The following is a 21,032-nucleotide window of genomic DNA, read 5'->3' as shown; positions in this document are numbered from 1 at the left end:
AGCTATCATGGAAACCACACATGGGTAAGAACCAAGCCAACCTCATTTGGACTCTCGCAGTCATAAATCTGGCACTTGCAGCAAAGGCTTGGTCTTTAGGCCAGGCAAAAAGAGGCTGCCCAGACCTCTGCAGCACAGATCAAGCTCGCATAACAGGTGATGAAGTGACAGAGCCAACATGACACCAGTCCCGAGCAGACAAATCTGTGTGTCTATGGCTACGTGTAATTAAGCAAAATACTTGTCCATAAGTTTACAGTTATGTAAGTTATGTAAAGGGGGCTAGTGATTAAGTGTTTTCCCTCCTTAATGGTGATGGCTTAGACCTGTCTCTGGCTATGAACACTTGCCTGACAACCAGTTGAGACTACAGGATATTATACTAGGTACATGGCCCCCTAAAAAGTTAAATTATTTTATAATGTAATTTTGGGTCATGTGGTTTTGTTACTTTGGTTCATGTAGAAATTAAGCAAATCATACACAACTCATTGTTTACTGAGATTTTGGTGTTTCTGTTACCCTTGGACAGAGACAGTCTGGCTGTCTTGTCGGGTCTTGTAGACAATGTTTGATTAGAGGGGTGACAGTATCGTGATTAAGACCAGCTATACTGAGACATGAAGTAATAATGAAAACGTAAAGAGTATTCTCAGACAATTATTTGCATTTTATTTACAACCATTTCTTTAGGTAAAACATTATGAAAACAGTTATTAAAGCTGGAAAAATTTGAATTTGAAAATTTGTCATAGTCATAGAAATGCACCCATTGTACAGAATCCAAGCACCATAGAAAGCATTCAAAAGTATTCCCAAGCTGTAAAATTATAAAAGAGACATTGTTTAAAAAAAAAAAAAAAACTAAAAAAACTTTTACAAATCTCTCAGTGGTATATCTCACCTTGCACACAATCTACCCCACAGTAAAAAAGAAAATCATATTCCCTTGCTCACTTACATTACTTACATGAAGGGTTTGTCTAATATCATTGCATTGTGATTACACACAATGCCTATCACATACAAAATGGTCCAAATGGAAAAGTAAACAATGTTTCCTAATTGGTAGTCTGAAGAAAGAAACAATTAGTTAAACTTAATGTCTCTTTATTGGTCTACAGCTTTTAAATCCTCCAGCACTCAACCAGGAGCACAGGATTTGCATTCAGTCTCTGCAGTGAGCCCAAAGGTGTTTCCTCTCTGCAGAATTCACTCCCTTGGCTTGTGGTGACGCCTCACCAACCTTGACCTTCTCCTCATTCCTGCTGTAAAAGTGAAGACAGAGTTCATGCACAGAATCAAATTAATACAAAGACAAAATAAAACAGGTGATAAAGGAAAGGCATGTGAAGAGGTATAGAGGGACTAAACTAAATTGTAAAGACAACAAAAGCAAAGAGAAAATCTAACAATGACAAGCAGTGATGATGTGTTTTTTGGCAAACTCTTTTTAGCTTCATCCAAAATTGGTGTTGATGGATGCATCCACAGCTAATCTTGTTCCTACCTGGAGGTTTCCTGGCAGCTGCAAATTTTCCCCCCTCTGTGAAAACAAGAGACGACATAGTCAAAAACTGCATTTGGCCACACACGTAAGTACTGTGGAAGATTTGTGCAGGTCTGCATTTCTGCATATTCACCTCGAATGATTTCAGAAATTCTCCTTGATTCCTCATCGACCAGGTCTGGGTTGCCATGGATAGTAGTAAACTTAGGGACTGAACGGTCATAAGAAAACAATTAGATCCACAAAACAAATTGATGTGTCCCTCACATACAATATCATACAACATCATGTATGGGGTTACAACAGTGTTAAAAATGTCCTCCTTACCTACCAGAAGCAGCCAATTATTTGACCAATAACGACAGATTTGTAAATGTGATTATTTCAAGGAGGAAATTAAATAAATATTTAAAGAAACCTGTTTAGTATGAAGAGTTTATATAAGGAGCCCCTACCCTCAATGATATATGGCTCGTTCGCTGTGATGTATCCGGCTCCACCTTCAGACGGGCAGCGGAGAAGGGTGTTGAAAGTCATGTAGCGACTTAGCAACTGTACTGACTGACAGACGTACAGACTGACAGGTACATACACCCCATAAAATACCTCCTCCGCCACCGCCAACACAAAGTCAAGCACTAATGTGCAATACACATACGCACTTGCACACAAATGAAGAAGGTGTGAAGTACAGGTGTGCAGAGGGGGCGCTCAGCTCAGAAAAAGCCAAAGGTTTTTTTTTTAGCCCGACTACGCTGCAAGGCACCCATGAAGCAGTTGAAGGTAGGTTTAAAGCACACCTCCCACTGTACTCAAACAAGCCAATGGCCCAAAGGTCTGAGTCGGGCACCCCAAATGGTTTGTTATAATCTGCTCGCTGCACACACATTCACATCGCAGCTGTGTTCACAGCTGAGTATGGGAAAGATGGGGTTCTTGCACTGGGAGACAAGAACGCTGACAGAGAGATGATGTCAGATGCATAGGTGGTGGGATGGACTGACATCCAGATCATGGTGCACCATGGGCAGTAGAAAAACATGCACAAAACCCTTTTGTAACTATGTGTGCCTAAGCAAATGATGGACTGTAAATGAAAACCTCCTTCCTTAATGGTGTTACTGCTAAACCTATACAAGAAACTAGAAAAACTAGAAAAAGTTAGTGATATTCTTAATGGTGGCTGGCCAAAGCTTGACATCAATGAAACTGTTAACTGAGTAAAGCATGTTTGGCTGCCTAATCTTAAGCATAGGTGATCTGTAAGTCTTTCCCATCAGGAAGCAGCTGTCTTGTATATTTTATTAGATAAGCAACATTGATTAGGAACTGACTGTAGATGCAGGCAGCAGCAGAAACTCTGGCTGGTTGCTTTGTTTTGGTGGCCAAAACAGCCAAGTTAAAAAGTAGCTTAAAGAGCTAGATATTATAAAAAACACAGTTTTCTGGTTCCTTTCAGTAGTAAATAAGTAGGAATTGGTCACCTGTTGTGTTTTATTATGCTACAAAATGTACCGTGGTGGCTCAGCAAGATGCTGTATAACATCATAGTTATTTAGTTCATTTTGTTTACTTACTGACAAGTGGACATGGACATTTATTTCCACTTCTTCCAAATGGCTAGACAATCGACATAGTAATTATTGCCAAGGAATATATATGACAAAATGAAAACTGTTACTCAAGTGAGTCTGAATTAAATTGTGTAAAAAACAAAACGGTTTTGATTAAAAATGTCCCTGTTGAGGGTAAAATGGTGCACAACATGAAAACAGTATGTCAGGTGACTTAACTGATGATCACCAAGGAAATGTGATGACACTCAGTTAACTGAGGTGAACGTGAATTGTTAAAAGAGCTGTTAGAAGAAAGTTCTTACAGAGCTCATCTATCATGCTCTATAAAGAAAAAAAAAACATGTAAAAAGACACTGACCTCCAATCCTCCTTCCATCTGCATCGAACTGTCCACCTGCAATCAATACACTGTTCTATTAAATCTTCATTTTAAACGGTTGAAAATGTATTTGATTCCAACTTTTCTTTATCATTTGTGCTCAAAACAGGAATGATGAACTTACTCTCAATAACTCTTGTAACCTTGGTAATATCCGGCTGCCCCTCAATGACTCTTGTTACTTTTGTGATTGAAGGCTCTCCCTGGATGACCCTGGTTACCTTGGTGGTCACTGGTTCCCCGTCAATAATCTCCTTAGTGACTTTTGCTTCTGTCTCAATGACTGTTGATACCTTGGTCAAGGTAGATTTTGGCCCAATGACCCTTGTCACCTTTGTTACATCAGGGACTAAACAGAGAAAAAGGTAACATGAGCATCACTTAAGAATAGCAGAAAGAGTGGTCATGTGAAGGTTGTACTCTTCAACTTACAGTATTTTCTATTATGAGAGAAGGATGTGTGTACAGCAGACCATTATATTGCATTGAGGAAAAAAAAAACAGAGCCTAATAATATTACCTAATAAGTAATGATTTTATGATCTATGCTGCAGTGTGCTATTCTCTAAGGACAGCTTTCGCCTACTTATTGATTTTGAGGCCTTGCCTTCCATTACATCTCACTTTGTCGGAGATGCTCATAACCTCATCAGAAGCAAATGTACAGTGCAGTGAAAATTTAATTCAAGAGTGAGGATATAGCAGTAACTAGAAAAGTGAAATAGGAAATGAATAGAATAAAATAAAATAAAATAAAATAGCACACACACACTAGTTACAATAGGTGGTGTTGGCTGGGGTGAGTTGTTAAAGAAAAAACTTAGTCTTGAGGAAAAACAAAAAGCAGGTGTCTAGCGGTGTAGGACGTAGTGGAGATGGCGGTAGCACTAGTGCCATACACACAAACATTGCTCATAAAATGCTTACAAGAACTGATCGCCGCCTACAGGTTTATCAAAATAACAAAAGGACAAAATGTGGCATGTTACATTACACGTTTTAAACCCAGTCAATACATTTCCATCTCATAATAGAGATCTCTTTTATCTAGATTTTTACAAATCCTTTTTTGGGTCAGCTCCACTAGAAACTTGCGCCAGGCTGATTCTTTTATATTTTCTTCTTCTGAGTGCAGAATTTTTTTGGATGACATGATGATGTGACCCATAATTAGATGAAAGCTGACAGATGTTTGAATGCATCAGAGAACATGTCGTCTTTGGCCCAAGGTCCCGTAATGGATAGCCTCAGCCAAGCTCATGTCTTTTCTCTCAACAAAGTCGTTTAGACATTTTTACATTTTTTTTCTTATTCTGGAAGGTTAACTCATCAATCACACAAAAATACTGGATTGTGTCACAGCACAGTTTCTGTGCTTTTGCAACCCGTTGCTACTCAGTCTTATTCTAAGCCTCTCAAGCAGGGCTAAATATTAATGCTTCTGAGTCCATATAAAACAAAGTGATGCATTCTTATAAGCAACTCAAGCAAAGAGTGTGTTATTCATTTTTGCACTCTTGTTTGATGAACGATAAGAGCTGAAAACATTACACGTATAATACAATGCCAACAATATTCATAAAAATACATGTAAAACTTCTATTTCCATACATTTATAGCATAATACCACAACCCCTAAATTAAACCCCCTGGAGGTCCCGAGGTTCAGTTCTGATCTTCACGTAATGCGCTTAATAACTTTAAAAGAATCTGACTTCATCTTGTCTATATTATCCAATATCTCAAGGCATGCTCCCATCTGTGTACTGGATTCAGACCAACTGAGCGAACAACATCCAAGAGACGTCTATGGTCTCTGACCCTGTTACCGTGTGCTTCAACTGCCCAATTACCTCATCGCTAAAGGGGTTGATTAAATATGCCAAGAGGTCCAAGTTGACTTAAGAAAAATTAAGACGGGGTATTCATGGGAACAAAGAAGAAGAAGAAGCAGGGAAGAGGCTTGAATGCAGTGCATGATTTGCGTGTGGCTGCAGGAGTGGATTTAACTTAAGAGCAAATGCTTATTTTTACCAATGAACATCAGTTTCTGAATGACTCATACATTTCACCAGTAATAATAAATCAATCCTCTGACCAAGACATACAATCATGTGGTAACAATACTGGTCTCACCTGTTTCAACATGAGTAGTGATGGTCCTCTCTGTAAAGTAACATAAATTGTTTTATCTTGTTGCAGATCCATATGCATATTCAAAAAGTCTGTGCAAGTGTTGCACTAAGGGAACTTACTGATGAAAGTGAGTGGGATCTCAGTATAAGAAAATCCAGAAACATACTAAAAAACAAAAACAGTAACATAACAGAAGGTATAAGGCACTTGATAAGTAGATAAGTTGAGCTGTACACATTCACAGACGTGCTTCTTCTTTGCCTTACGTGTATCTGGATGTACTTAATCAGCTTCTTCAGGAGGACCAGGAGGTCCTGACTGCCCACGGGAAGGTCTGCAATCAATATACATAAGGGAAAATGCATCTCAGCCCTGTTTGCACATTATGTGAACGTATGGTAATGTATGCTGTTCCCACCTGCAGGATAGAGAACATTCTTCACCACATGAATCACACCATTTGTGGCCATCAGGTCACTGTCTGGAACGCCCACAGAGTTGACATGAATGGTGTTGTTAGCCTGAGTTAAAGAGAAGATGAACGAGCAAGTGAAAAATGTCTACACTCGAGATTTTGCTAAATTGTATACTCCCCAAACATCAATATTAACACTTTTTGTGAATGGTTTGACATGAGAGGGCTTGAGGCCAGACGCTTAACAGAAATCCCAGGCAGTGCGCTCCATTGTTGGAAAAGAGAGTGGGAAATTCCATGTATGATTAATTTCCTTCAGTTTTATTGTCCACACAGTTGTGACTGAATATTCTGAGAAAGGATAGGTTTCCCTTTTCCTCTGCTTCCCCGCTTTCATCCCTCACCTGCTGAAAAGAGTCATTTCTCTAAAAATCTAAACACTAAAAAAACTAAACACATGTTTTACAAATCACCGTAGTCTTGTTTTTATAACAGTGTGAGGCCTGAATAATTCCTGTAACTGTTTCAAACAACTGTGTCCATTAACGCAGGCCTAAGGACCTGATGTGAGACCTTGGCTGATAACCTGATGTGACAAAAGGTGAGAGGTGGGGGTCAAGGCAGATGGGCGCCAGAAACAGCAGTGGTGGGAGTTGACAAACAAATGTCAGCAAGCCAGATTTTATTACTTTGGGACAAAGACATCCAGCTCTTAAATTGTATTATTTATGTTAAATTAAATGTGTATTAATCTGTGATAATTCCAAACTTGATTTCATAGCACAAATGTGCTCTTAAAAGAACAATCTACTCTTTTTCATCAAATAGCCAGAATGATTTTGATTTTTTTATCTTTAGGTAACTAAAATCCAGCTACCAGCCAGCATGTTTGGGGACTAGAGTCTTGGTTGCGCACCCTTTACAAAATTCAACAATTTATAAACTGGTGCATCTGTTGGTGAAGAAATACTTTAGGCATTTCCTTCATTTGATTAATCTTTCAGTGATTCATGAACTACCCCTGTCTTACTGATTCGGAGGACAAAAATACACACTCAGATGATGGTTAATGGTACTTACAGACAAAACTTGCAGATTGTTGCCCTGGAGGGTTTTAAGCAGATTTGTGACTCCTCCTTCTAATCCTCCATTGATGAAGGTGCCATTACTGAAGTGGTACAGCAAAATGGTTCTCAAAGAATTCACATCACCTGTCAGTGACAAGAAAATACACATACAATTTACACACTTTGCTGAAAAGCTGGTATATGTTCTCTCTCTTTTTACTGATATGGATCGTGATATTCATTTTACTTACGTCTGAGCACAGCTAAGTCCTCTTTGCTGAGGCCACTAAAGGCTTCATCACTTGGAGCAAAAATGGTGTAGGAACCTTGCTGCTTCAACAGATCAGTGAGACCTGCAGTCTCCATCAATGACAGGAAAATCCTGAATTTGTTCAAAGAAATGAAATAAGAAGAAAGAACAGAAAATTTCAAACTCACATACGACTGGTTTAAGCAACGATGAGAGCAGATTCTATGTCGCATTTGGACCAAATTGTTCATCTCTTACTCATTTTAAAGTGGTGGATTATGGTATTTGTAAGAATTTGTATCAGACATGTATGTATTCCACTTGTTCATACACCTGCTTTCTCTGTTCATCTGTGGTTGCAGCATATACCACTTGGTCAAAAAATATGAAGTTTGAAAAATCAATCAACAGCAAATGTTTCCAAACATGAGTCCACCAAAGCTACTTTGGAGTGTGTTAAATTGTACAGTATTTTGTACTTTGTACATATTTATACATGATATTTTCAATCAAGTATACTATTTCTAAAGGTTGGTCTTCATGAAGGCATCTCAAAGCCAGGACATCAAATACATTTAAGACAACAAATAAATAAAGAATACATCACATATCATTCATTGTTATTATAAAAATGAGTACAGCAAAAAATAACATAAAATAAAATGTGGCTGTTACTTGAATCGTCCGTCAGCAACCAGGAGCTGGAACATTGATTTCTCTGGTGGTTTGATGACAGATCTTAGAGGATGGAGGGCCCCATTGCTTCCCTCCTTACTGCCACGTACCATACATGCATTTTCTATGCACACAGCCTAAAAACAGAGAAATGATCAAAAGGTAAACAGTGACACTGAAAATTAAAGACAGTCATTTCAAATATGCGATCGCCAGTGCTTAAACACACTTTATCTGCCAAGAACTGGACTAATTAGCTGTTTCATTGCCTTTGTTTACAGTTGAAAATAAGCAAAATCATGGTAACACTTGATAAGAGGCTGGGTAATGGCTTCCAGATTTACAATATGGAAGTTTACACTCTCCATTGCATTTTACTTATCTCATTTCCTGTTCCTTTGATTTGACTTTGTTACAGCATTACACACAAACATATACAAAGCTCTCACATTGCGATAGATGAAGACTCTGAGCAGCTTCCCAGCCAGGGTTTCCAGCAGCTGTCCATTGTAAAGTTCACTAAGTGTAACTTTAAGCTTCAAGATGTGGTTTTTCAAAATGAGTTTCAGCAGGCTCTCGTCTGTTGACACCAGCTCGTCTGACAAAAACAAGGAAAAGTTATAGATTTAAAATTAACAGTATGCCTCTGAAATCTGAAACTATTGTTCCGCTGTTTATTTAAACTTGGTTGGAGATCAACTCACTAGTGAATGCTGTATTGACAGGAGCAAGGAGTGTGTATTCTGTCTTTGGACCCAAGGCGGCAGCTAAGCCCATTTCGGAGATCATGTCACTGAACTTGCTCTGAGAGTCTCCCATCAAGTCCTTCACTTCCTTGGCTGATATCACATAAACATGACATGGTGATGATCACAGAAAAAGACATATAGCTAAAGGATTGTTAACGCTAGCATATCATCTGGAGGAATCTTAAATCATGTTTAACATGTGCTTTACCTGAGTTAGGGATTAGCACCTGGTCAATAAGATGGATCACACCATTGGTGGCAACAATATCCTTCTTTAGCACCATCTGGATGCCATTGACTGTCAGACTGTCCCCATCGCAGCCGATTTCTATGGTGCTTCCCTCTTCGGTCTCATACACTGACCCTGCCATGATTGCTTCTGAACACTGAACACTCTTCAGCAGATGGTAGTTCACCAGGGCTGATGGAACAAAGAGGAAAAAGCTAGTGTGAGTAAAGTGGGATAAACTAGGTTAGATTTACTCGTTTATGCATTTATGCATTACCTTTAGAGATCCCCTAAAGGTACTTATTAATTGTGCAGATGAAATACAACTTCAATTATGTATTTTGACATGTCTGAAAATATCTTAAGCTTTAAAAGTAAGTGAGCTTTCGCACCCCATGATTCTTTGCAAGTGTGTGAACCATCAGTGTTGATATCAGCCCAGATTTTTATTTTTTTTTCCCTGTCGAGTGTTTCGGCCAATCTGGAGAAAGGCCTATGTAAACAACGCCCATCGTGACCTCAGAAAGGGGAGATTTCTGACTGACCTGTTCAAACTTACTTTTCAGCAAAGATGAATAATCTTTTTCCTATAGACCCATGTAAATGTTTCAAAATTATTAAAATGTTAAATTTACTTAATAGGGAAAAGTAGCTGATAAGAATAAACTAATTTGTAGGCTTTGTATGTCCAGTAGTCGTAGCAATGCAACACAAGCTTGATAGTTGCAATCAATAGTCAAAACACACACTTCTTATACAAATATTTACTTCTGTCATTTATATATGGGATCTCACCACTGACTAAGTCCAATTGATAAACTAAGGAAGTAATACTGGCCTGGCAAAAGAAATGCAAATACCTTTGAAAACCACAACATTTTAAATGCAATCAGTGTGGCACTGCTGGCAAAATTACTTTCTGGCCCAAACCTGTAGAGACAAGGCATAAGGCTCCATATTATCTTTGTTTTGGAGGCTGTTTTAACATGGTTGGTCAGTAAATCCTGCCATGTGTTTGGGTTTTTGAGAATTTATCTGAGGTTATATTGTTTTTCCAGATTGGCAAGCAAACAATCCGGGCTGGATAGTGACTCAGCAAGTTAGAAGATAAGCTGCCACTGTGAAGACATGGGTTTCCTGCTTTCATTGTGTGGTTTGAGGACTTACATTGTGTGAAAGATTTAGCTGCAATTTGTTAAATGGATTTGGAAGATGACTTCAGTAATTTGGTTGTAAATATTGAATTAACCTATCAGACTGATTTGAGGTCATTGCAAGTCTAAGGAAAGTTAGCTAGTGCTATATAAAAAGAAGGAGACGTCCAAAGTAACTACAATCCCAGGGATATAAATGTCAGCAACAAATTGTATGGAAGTAAATTTAATAAAATATGTTAAATTAATAGAAACAAAACTGTCAACCTCATGGGTTACACTACATTCATTAGCAACCATGACAGTCCACATATCTAACCAATCAACTCTTTCAGTTTATTGGTTAATTGAAAACTTTCATCTACTGGAGGTGTGGAGGGATCAACAAAAGTGGAAACACTGGGAACCATAAATGTGTGTACAAATGATAGAATTCTGCCTGGACACAAGATGTGGAAGAACTTCCTGTTTGACCAACACTGTCAGTCCTAAGATAAAAATATTTTATTGCTCTTAATCTCTGCAACATGCACAAAGACAAAAGCACAGTATGTTAGTAATTTCTATTACTATTCACATATCAGATGTGCAATATACCTGCAATAACAGCCTTGTCTTCCATGATACTCTCCAAGTAGCCTGGGCTTAATTTCCTAAAAGCTTCATTAGTGGGAGCGAACAGAGTATAGTGGCCAGGCTTCTCCAGTTTGTCCATCATACCAGAAGCCAACGCCGCAGTCTGGGAAACAAGACAGAACAATGTGTCTCACATTGCTAGAAACCTTGTAGCTCCAGCTAATGTTGTTTTTAATACTTCATTCTAGCTTCATCAGTCAAAGAAAATGTTGGCTTTGTAATAAAAATTTTACACACATTGAAGGTGGAAAGCTCGTCTGAGACATCCAGGATATCCTTGATGGTGCTGCCCACAGCGCTGATGACCCGATCAATGACATGTACTACACCATTTGTGGCCACCTGGTTACCCAGGATGATCCTGGCACAGTTTACTGTCACAATCTTTAGAAAAAGGTTGTTTTTTTTAATAAACCAAGATGCTCACTTAGATCAGAAGTAGTTTAAGATATTCATTATCATGTTTATGTTGTCATGCAATCTTGTGCATTTTACATAGTGGATAAACTGACCCCATTTGGGTAGTGGTTGATGTAGAGTCCCAGGTCATTATACATGGAAGATACAGTCATGCCATTCTTCATGTCTTTGGTCAGAAGACGACGGTTTACCATGTGGAAGTGAAGAGCGTTGTACAACTCGATGTTCACATTGCTCACCAGTGCAGAGCGTACCTCCTGGGGAAATCACAACATTTGGTAAAGAGCACTGACTGATTGACTGACTATTTCTTTGCTTTGCTCTAGAAAGGTTTTAAACTTTCAGGCTACCCACAGGTTCCAGCTGATCCCAGGCTTCATTGCTAGGTGCAAACATGGTGAATGAGCCTTTGCCTTCAATTTCCTCTCTTAGCTTGGACATGTCAGAGTATTGCTGCGTCATTGTGGCCTTTACCAGCCCCAGCGTACCATACACGTGGTCGATGGGGGCCACTAGGTGGGAAAAGCAGAGCAATTGTTCATTCTCAGCAATAGGCCAGTCAACAGGAATAACACTTTTGAAATTACTTTGAATTCACAACTGTATGACATAATAATGTTATTCAACCATTCAAGACCTGAGTTGTGGGAAACCTACCTGCAGGGCATCCTTTATGGTCCTGCAGCTTCGTGTACCCAGGACAACACTCATATACTACCATGCTGTCGAAAAAAGAACAAACATATAAGTACTGTGTGATTTCATTAATTAGCTGATCATAAAACAACAGTGATTAATTTTATTGAGATGCAAACGTAAAAAGAAAATGTGATACAGTAACATAAACAGTCAGAGAGATGGACATTAAACAATTCACACTTTTTGCAACAGAAATAAAAACAAAAATAAAACAAGGCAACAAGCAAAATAGATGCAATGGAAAAACTTCAAGAACAACCACAAACCTGTTTAGGGCAGTAAAGACATGCTGGGCAGTGGAAGAACGAATCTTACTCACCAAATATCATATCCATAATTGGGCAAAGCACATTTGAAAGCTAGAGCAGAGAAATGATGAGGTCATAAAAATAAAAAGGAAGCAAGTTAAGGGTGATAACAGGGGCCAGAAAAACACAACTAATATGAATGCGGTCCATTAAAAGCGTCCACAAGAAGGCTGGCAGAGAGCGCAACTCCCAGCAGGTCACCACCTGCTGAACCACCAATGGCTGAACAGGAAAGACAAGCCCAAGACAGCAAGCCAACAGCATTTCCAGTACAGCAATAAGCCCAGCACAAAAGGAAAGAAATTAAATTTTTAAAAAGCAACGGTATGAGTAACATCATCTAAACAGCCCAGAAGAGAAAATGTATAACACTGACGAGCTGAATTACTGTAAAGATTTGATGTCTCTCTTCAAAATTATTGTTGGAAAAAAAAATGTAGAGGACTACTCCTATGGGTGTCACATACAATAAGTGAAATGCCATAGTTGTAGCCCCAACATTACTACAGCATACTTTTTTTTTCATCTAGATCTAGAATACAGTATGTTAACTTATAAACCAGACATGGGTGTGTTCTGCCCCTGTGTAGCAACACACCCATGTCAAATACACATTGGCCAATAAATCAAACACAACAAAGGAGAAACATCCTGACAGGAAGCAGAAAGGAGCTGCTAACAGTACGAACAACAATAAAGCTGCACAATCCGTGTTTCTGAAGTCTGAAGGACTGCAGGACGTATTTACACTTTACACATACCAGTCACACATTAATACCAAGATAATTAAACAGTATCTTTCTTAAAAATTGTAAAAGTTTGATAAACCAGATTTTAAAGTCAGGATTCCTATTTTCAATGCAACCTTAAAAGTCCAGAAACGTTGAAATCCACTAATGCAATCAAAACCACTGTTAGTGGGAAGCCAGTTTGCATAAAACGACGGACAGAAATAAAGAAAGTGGATTTGCTGTTAAAATGTAGCCGCAACACAGCTGAAACCATAGAGCAGACAAGTAAAAAAAATAAGAGCCACCAAACTACTGTCAGGATAATGAAGAATATGTGTTTGCAATGGATTAAGAAATTCATTTTATGTGGTATTTGTGCATTGTATGGTATGAAATACATATGTTTTGTGCTGGTAAAGGATGTACTTAGCTGAAAAACAATTCTATTGGACATTATCAGTAAAGGTTTTGGAACCACTGCTTTGTAGGAAGCCAACCTTCGGCAGTGAGCAGCCATTTGTTTGGGACCGATCCCAAGCTAACACACATATTCCAAGATGCAAAGCAACTAGCAGTGAGTCAGCATTGGATACTAAACAATGAGGCACCAGAGAAACAGCCTGAACGCTGGGATAACTTTAATTAGGGTTGAACCTGAAGCACTTCATAGGTTCCAGTTGGAGCATTGAGTGGGTTTGGTAAAAAGGTTTGTTTGTTCTACTAAGATGATCAAATGAACTCTTTGCGAACTTCTACACAGTATGTGCTTTCTCTACAATCTGACATCCAAAACAAATCACTATTTGCTTTCCTTTCAGAAATGAATGGTAGTGATCCATTATGCAAGGATAAACCACTCCCTTCTTAGCCCACTTCAAACATACTGTTCAGTGCACATAACAGAAAACATCACTCACTTTCTCATTTCAACTCCCCACAGTGACTCACATGTTTTAGTCAACCTCTCTTGTCCACTAATTAGTCTGTGTTTCTATGGAAATGTGCATACGGTAGATACTAACCCCTATGAGTTTGCTATTTTTGTGCACACACTCATGTTGCTTACAGTGCAATTTTTCTATGCTTTGACACTAATTGATACAATGTAAAATACATAAATATCCACACACACACAGCTGGCTGTCAGGAAAGTATGAAGTCATTGCTCCCTCGCTGCACTCTTGACAGGATAATGGATGCAGTAAAGACCAGAGACAGAACTAGCCAGCAACGAGGCCTCTGGATGTGTCACTGCATGAACCAGCTCAATGTGGCTTCCAGATGAGCAGATGTGCAAACACAGGGCATCTGTGCACACACACGCATTCATACGCACACACACGCATGCGCGCACGCACTCACACACGCACACACACACACACACACACTCTAGGTGGGGTTGCCTGGCATCACATGAGAACATTACAGTTTTTTTCCTGTTATGTAATCAACAATACTAATTTTCTCATGTGTCCTCATCGGTGCTTCCTAAGCAGTGCCATCAGTTTCCAGAACACTGTACCAACATTTTTCTTTTTTTAGATATATATGGAGATTTACCTTTATGTTTTAATTTTTTTACATTGCTATGGTATTAATACTATTACCACAAATAAACTTGATTTTAGGCATACAGTGTGTTCACTACTCCTTACATGTTGTATATATATGAGCTGCAGCACAAGACATAGAAAAGGATTTCCATCTGATCCTCCAGCAGCTCCCATCGGCACTTATTTGTGGAAATTAAGGTAATAAAAAAATCCCCATGGTATCGTTTAACTCCACAGTAGATAATTAAAGAACACAGCACAGGTTGAATCCCCATCGGCATAACTTGTTCTTTTGTTAAAGTGACTCCCAAGAGATGTATGTGCTGCATGTGCTGTTGCGAAGCTTTAAAGACCAGCTTCCTGGTACCTCAAGCTGTGGCGAACAGCCTTTTCTAATCTTTCTTCAACACTGCAGCTGGGTGGATTTCCTCCACTGCTGTAGAACAATGTCAGTGTCAATGTCAGTGTGAACCAATGACGGTGGGGGAGTTTAGGCAGGGTTTTCACGTTTTCTCCATTTTTGTTTATTCTTTCACCTATTTTGATGTGGTTCGTATAGTACGTTACCTTATCAATTTGAATGGAATATTAATAAAATTCTTTAAACTTGTCTAAAGTGGTGAAAGAAACATTCATAGCAAGTGAACAGTTAAAAGGGTTTAGCTAAAGTTGTCTAGTTCTTTTTAATTATTTTTTGAAGTAATTTTTATTGTTATTGTTGATTAATAGCCTGATAGACAAAAACAGTTAAATATGTTTGGTCCCTTCTGCAGAAACCCCTGCTTTGTTTCCTCACGTTTTATTATGATCTCTAGTAGTTGTTTGATACTTGCTGGGTGGTTAATGTAATGATATGTTGGTAAAACTGGGAGAAGATGAAACACTTTTGACTGAGTCACTCTTTTATCCAGCTTCCCTCTCATCTAGTCATTTTATTGTTTATCATCACACAGCAGAAGGTGTTACAGCTGATTTCATGACTAACAGAAATGTGTTTACTGTATTTGTGCATGTGTGGTCTTGCACGTGTGTGGTTCATTGAGAGTAAACGGGAAAGAACCCGCAACAGACTTCACCTACAAAGCGGGAGCATCTCCAGCCGAGCCTTACACACCGTCAACACATCCGCCGCTATAATCCACATATTTCAAGCTAACATGTTCCTATTCTGCAATAGATGATATGGAAACTATTTATTAACGTACATCCATTTCAGAATGCCCTCTGATAAAGTCCTGCAGAAGTTACAGTCTAAAATGATATATTCATGTCCTGCCTGTTAATAAATCATTTTTTTTCAATTAGCAAAAACGAATTATTACAGTTTATTGCTAAACTCTAAAATAGCTATTACTCCTGCTGTGGGACACATACTGAAAATCTCCATATATGCTAGCACTATAAACGTTATATGAATAAATCTATTTTAATACATTTCTAATTAAATGTTTGGTTGTCATCTGTGCTATTAAATAATGTAATTTAATTAAACAGTATGAAACATGCACAAACACACATGCAAATCAAGTACACACTACCCTTGTGATGAAATTAGATATTAGTAGTGGGTAGTAATATACCCACCTATTTGCCAAATTGTATACAAACAAAAAGAATTTACATTTTTTATGAGCACCTGAAACATTTGAGTGGGGCATCAATCACTGTTGTGCGGAGTTTAAAACCTCAGCAGGTCTACAAAAGAACAAACCCCCAGCCTGCAGGCTACCTAGCATGCTCAGGCTTGTGAGGAGAGGATGGATGGATGAAGACAAAGAGAGAGAAAGAATGATATTGTATCTTCTGCATAGAGTTTCTATGTGTAAGAGTTTAAAATCCCATTAATTTGGAAGACTTTGGGCTAAAGCTCCTGTTTCTGAAAAATGTTAAAACACATTTAAAACTTTGTAAATGTATCATTTCAGTCATCACTATTAAAATTGACGTAATTTCTTTGTTGTGAATAATCTGATGAATAGGTGTTGACTTGAGCCTGAAGGTCCCCAGAGCTGGGGTCACACAGTGCTGACCTCAGGACAATAGTAAAATAAACTAACAGGTACCAGCGAAGGTTAGCGGTTGGTTCAAATCCATGTACACATGTACAAAAACTCTGAACACCTGGTGTGATCTGATAAGTTAAATTAATACTTAGATGTTTCCTGTTTCCAAGAATTACCAAAAGCCTGCTTCTAGAAACTTGGACACTGGTGATGGCCACTTAGATTAGATGCAAATGAAATTAAAACAAAATAAAATAAAATACATTTCAATCCATTTAATACTTTGGTCAGGACTTACGCCTTCTTGCCACAGATGGAGCCTTTGTACCAGTTTTTACATGTGCTGAAGTACTTCTTCTTGGTCCCGATGACTTGCTGCAGAGCGCACACATTGGGGCTGTGAGGAACGAGGCGGGGGGGGGATGCGAGAGTGACAAGGAAAGACAGAAGCAATGGGAGGAGGGGGGACAAGTGAGGTAGAATGTGAGGGTGGAGGGGGAGAGGGGCCATAGATAGGTAATGTAAAAAGAAAGGATGAGAAGGTGAGAGAGGAGGAGAAGGTCGTTGAGTGAGGGTACGGAACAGGGAGGGGTGCATGCAGGTAAAGAAAGAATGTCATTTAAACTGTGCATGTCAAGACTTATGCATTGTTGATTGACAATGAATAATTTGGTTTTTTAAGAGCCAAGTCAAGTTTATACTTCGCTCCCTTTTTTTTTAACTACAGTTAATGGTAGAAATTAATTTCTACTAGCAATAGACACTCTTTAATACCACTTAAAGTTATATAAAAAAAAAAATACCAGAATCAATGTCAAACAAGAAATTGGTCACATTATTTGTACTAGAAGAGTGAACGAATGTGAGAGGCACTATTGAATTTTCCATTACGGCTCCAATCAATAAAGTCATCAGTGTGGCTGACCTGCTTATCAAATCATGATCTGATTAAAACCTGGTTAAAACCACTTTAGAAGATAACATAATTGAAAAATCCGACATGCAAAGCATTTCACATATAGACACACGTTTGTTAGCCTTTTACAAATCATGCATTATGTTCATTTTATTCTGTTGACAAATGCAAGCCGACTGATCAGGATTGTAAAAATCACCAGGTCTCTGGTTTTGAAAAACTAAACCTCCTAAAACTTGTTCTTTGAACTTGTATCAGCCTCTGCCTGACATCACACATTCCCTCTTTTGTCTAGCTCTCTCCCTCTATCCCACATCTGAGACTTCTTACCCTTGATTCCTGGCTCGTATGCGACTGTGGGACACTATCTTGTCATAAGCTGAAGAATCGACACTCTGAAGAGAACAGAGTGCCACCAGCACTAAGGTCACCACTAGCAGCTGATGCATCCTGAGGAGTTATCAGTCCTCTTTAGTGCAACAAACACACACTCCTCTTGTCTTCTACACACACACAAACAAACACACACACGCAAACTCACACAGCTGCACACCAGCAAACAAATACACAGGAGATATGAGAGCGTGCATGAGAGAGGGCGCTTTTATACCAACATATGTCTCTCCCTCTAACTCACACTTGTACCCACCCACTCTGTTTTGACTCTCTCACTGTCTTTTCCATACCATTATGTGCTGTTCTCAAACACACACCCCCTTCTCTTTAGTCAGAAATCCTGCCTCCAGCTCTGACTCAAGCATGAGCTTATTGTCTCCCCCTTTTCTCACGTTTTTTCACACGCATTTCACATGAATTTCTTTACCACCATCACATCCCAGAGCACCAACGACACCCTGTAACTTCAACTTCACATTCTACAGTCCTACACGCTATTGTAAGAGCTTCTCTTCCAGCTGTGGATTGTCCTAAAAATCCATTAGACTACTTTGTAATATAGATAGATTTAAGACTGATGCAGGTGAAAAATGCACAAAAGACAAAAACATGTAAGGATATAGTTAAAGGAGAAATTCAAAGTCACTCTTTCCGGCTCAAACATGAACTAACAGAGGCAGTAAGACACACGTGTCTTGGGACATTTGGCAGAAAATTATGCAAATAAAATTGATTGATAAGTTTTAAATGTGCTAGAATAAATCAAGCCCAAAGAGCCTTATTAACAAATCTGTGTAGATAACACAGTCACACTTTCTGACAGAAGTCTGAGTATATTTTTTCATCCAACCCCTGGGATAGTTCTCTCCTCCTCATTACTTTTACAATGTGGGATTCATCATTTCCACCAGCCTCTCCTCCCCTGTACTCCCCTTCGTGCTCCGACAGCTTCCCTTTTCCCTTCATCTGCCCTACTGTCATGGTTATCATTCATCAGCTTAAGTCTTTCCCAGTCCCAGCTTGTCCCTAGAGCTGTCTCAGTGTCTCAAGTTGAAGCCAGATCTGATATAGCTCAAAGAAAAAAATAAATAAATAAAAGACAGATTCTCCGGACGTCGTCATGTAAGGTCTTGACTGGTGAACATGAACAGGAGTGCTTCTAAAGTGGAAACATGCAGGTCAGAGCTCTCCTGATGTTGGTGATTTATTGAGCTGAGAGCTTAATCTTCCAGTTTAGGCCACAAATATAAGCACAAACAAACCATAGCCAGGAACTGGATACTGTGGTGTTCACACTAATGCTAATGTAACTGTTTTATAATTTATTTAACTGTTTTATTTATTTTAAAAGGAATAAATGTTTTCCTGATCAGCAGAAGTCCTTATGAACCTACATGACCCCTCAGACAGAGAAGATAGCAGCATACAGTCTGAGATGCAGCCAACCGGGCCTCCTCCCTTTGGATAGAGTAACATTAAGAAAAACACACATATTCAAGCCAGTAACGAATATTCAGCATTTAAACTCATCAGCTATTGATTTTCTTTCCTAGTGCTTTAAGGTTCACAAACATAAAGCAACAGACTCACAAAGATCTACTGCACATGATGGGTTGTCACTTATAACTAACAGTCAGCAAAATGTCTCACTCTTATCTGCCTCTGTTCTGTCGGCTTCCTCTACAACAAACATTAAACCACAATGTGTCACCTTCTCACTGCCTGCAACCTGCAGTGGACTATTGTGCACCCTTGCAGGCAGTGAGAAGGTGAAGTTGTTATTTAGAATCTTAGATCATGCAAAAGATATGGGTAGAAAAAAAAAATAAAAAGACAAATAGCACTAACTCCAGTCTATGATAACATCTCCACCTAGTGGAAAGAACTTGTCAGTACAGTCATCTGTGAGGCCTCTGTGACCTGGGTAATACAGATTTCACAATTACATACATACATGTAACAGGGGGTGGCTGCAGCCCAGTCCGTCACTGTCTCGATCTCCGGTCCCGGGTATATGTCGAAGCGTTACTGGGTAAGACAAAACTGTGCCAAATCAACATGCGGACAATGATCCGCTGTGGCGACCTTGAACTCAAGGGATAAGCCAAAAAGGACAATAAAAAAAAAGTAAATACATGTAACTACGGCTGTTTTTTCATTTAATAAAGTGGCACCTTTTCCGTTTTTTTTCTGGATGATGAATCCATGGACGTATCTTCTTACTTCACTAAATAGCAAATGTCGATCCATCACATGCACTGAAAATTACAATATTTAGGGACATGGCAGATGTGTTGCTTTGGAGAATTTCAAGTGAGTAATACTAAGATTTAAGTGTTGAGGGAAAAGCTCGAGTTTCAGAACAAATCACTTCAGTCCGAACTGAAAAGAGGCAAAATAGTGTTTGGAAGTAAAATCTAGTTATAAACTAATCTGTACATGTTAAATGTTTCAGCATCTGTGAGAGCCTGGCTGAGTGCAGTTGGAAGATCCATCGCAGCCCCAGGAGCATGTCTGCACACAGTTTCCTCATCTGATCACACAGTTTCATCATCTGTTAAAAATGTAATCTTTCCATTGCTTGGTTCCTTGTTCAGTGATAAAAACTAAATAAAAAAAAATCGCAGGCCACTGAGCGTGCAGACAGGAAGGTATCAGAAAGCTACAAAAATATGTGTTCTGCTGTTCTGAGAAAACAAAAAGGTCTGTGGGAAAGCAGAAAGGGCAAGTGATATCATTTCGCTGTCCTAACTTAGTTTGGACAACAGTGTTACGAAGCGAAAAGTTCCTGCTGGGGTTTTCTTTTGACAGTTTGGTTTTTAGGAGAAGATAGCTGCTCCTTTTTATTTCTCCAGTTAACAGTAAAATGACCACTTCACAGATTTTAAATTTTCTGCCTTACGAAATGCATGAATCACCTGAATGAATCATCCGGAAGAGTCCTGAAGCAGCAGGACCACTAAGACCAAAAAATTTTTTCAGATGATGTTATCTGAAGACCTTTTCATGAGATAAAGCCATATACTAGTGGAAATATAACATATATAACACTTTGATTTACAGAATCATTTTGCAACACATAACTACAACACAGTAACTAATGAGCAACAGGTTTTACATTTATATTATATTGGTTTGCAGTTCAATCTCCTGCTTCTCTGTTCCTTGAGAAAGACTTTCAAATGAATATAATATACTTCAGTGACTGTAATACACATATTTTTCTTTT

The 21,032-nt window shown here is 38.8% G+C and overlaps 1 protein-coding gene across 2 annotated transcripts; it reads right to left on the bottom strand.

The window, feature by feature from the left end:
• Positions 1-649: 649 nt before the first annotated feature.
• Positions 650-18,002, bottom strand: LOC137107817 (periostin-like). 2 transcript variants are annotated; one of them, XM_067491851.1, is made up of 23 exons: positions 17,738-18,002; positions 16,790-16,888; positions 11,855-11,919; positions 11,552-11,709; positions 11,290-11,454; positions 11,015-11,161; positions 10,739-10,880; positions 8,967-9,179; positions 8,714-8,848; positions 8,459-8,607; positions 8,010-8,146; positions 7,336-7,466; positions 7,098-7,228; positions 6,021-6,123; positions 5,869-5,936; positions 5,722-5,767; positions 5,603-5,632; positions 3,591-3,815; positions 3,446-3,481; positions 1,966-2,010; positions 1,644-1,721; positions 1,511-1,546; positions 650-1,268 (listed from the first exon to the last, which is right to left on the bottom strand). In XM_067491851.1, exons 1-23 carry the CDS (start codon positions 17,854-17,856, stop codon positions 1,213-1,215), a joined length of 2,514 nt encoding a protein of 837 aa, XP_067347952.1. In that variant the 5' UTR covers positions 17,857-18,002; the 3' UTR covers positions 650-1,212. The 2 variants fall into 2 exon arrangements, with proteins under 2 accessions (XP_067347952.1, XP_067347954.1); XM_067491853.1 differs by lacking the exon at positions 1,966-2,010 and having other exon boundaries at positions 17,738-18,001.
• Between the last annotated feature and the right edge of the window lie 3,030 nt (positions 18,003-21,032).

This window comes from Channa argus, chromosome 22 (genome assembly GCF_033026475.1).
Source record: "Channa argus isolate prfri chromosome 22, Channa argus male v1.0, whole genome shotgun sequence".
Classification (NCBI taxonomy): domain Eukaryota; kingdom Metazoa; phylum Chordata; class Actinopteri; order Anabantiformes; family Channidae; genus Channa; species Channa argus.
Note: the sequence above shows the minus strand (reverse complement) of the source record. Positions and strands in the feature narration are given on the sequence as shown.

Coding starts and splice junctions, on each gene's coding strand:
- LOC137107817 (XM_067491851.1), bottom strand. CDS start 17,856: ATGCATCAGCTGCTAGTGGTGACCTTAGTGCTGGTGGCACTCTGTTCT. Junction 11,710..11,854: donor CCATAAAGGATGCCCTGCAG/GTAGGTTTCCCA, acceptor TTTCCCACCTAG/TGGCCCCCATCGACCACGTG. Junction 5,937..6,020: donor GAATGTTCTCTATCCTGCAG/GTGGGAACAGCA, acceptor TATTGATTGCAG/ACCTTCCCGTGGGCAGTCAG.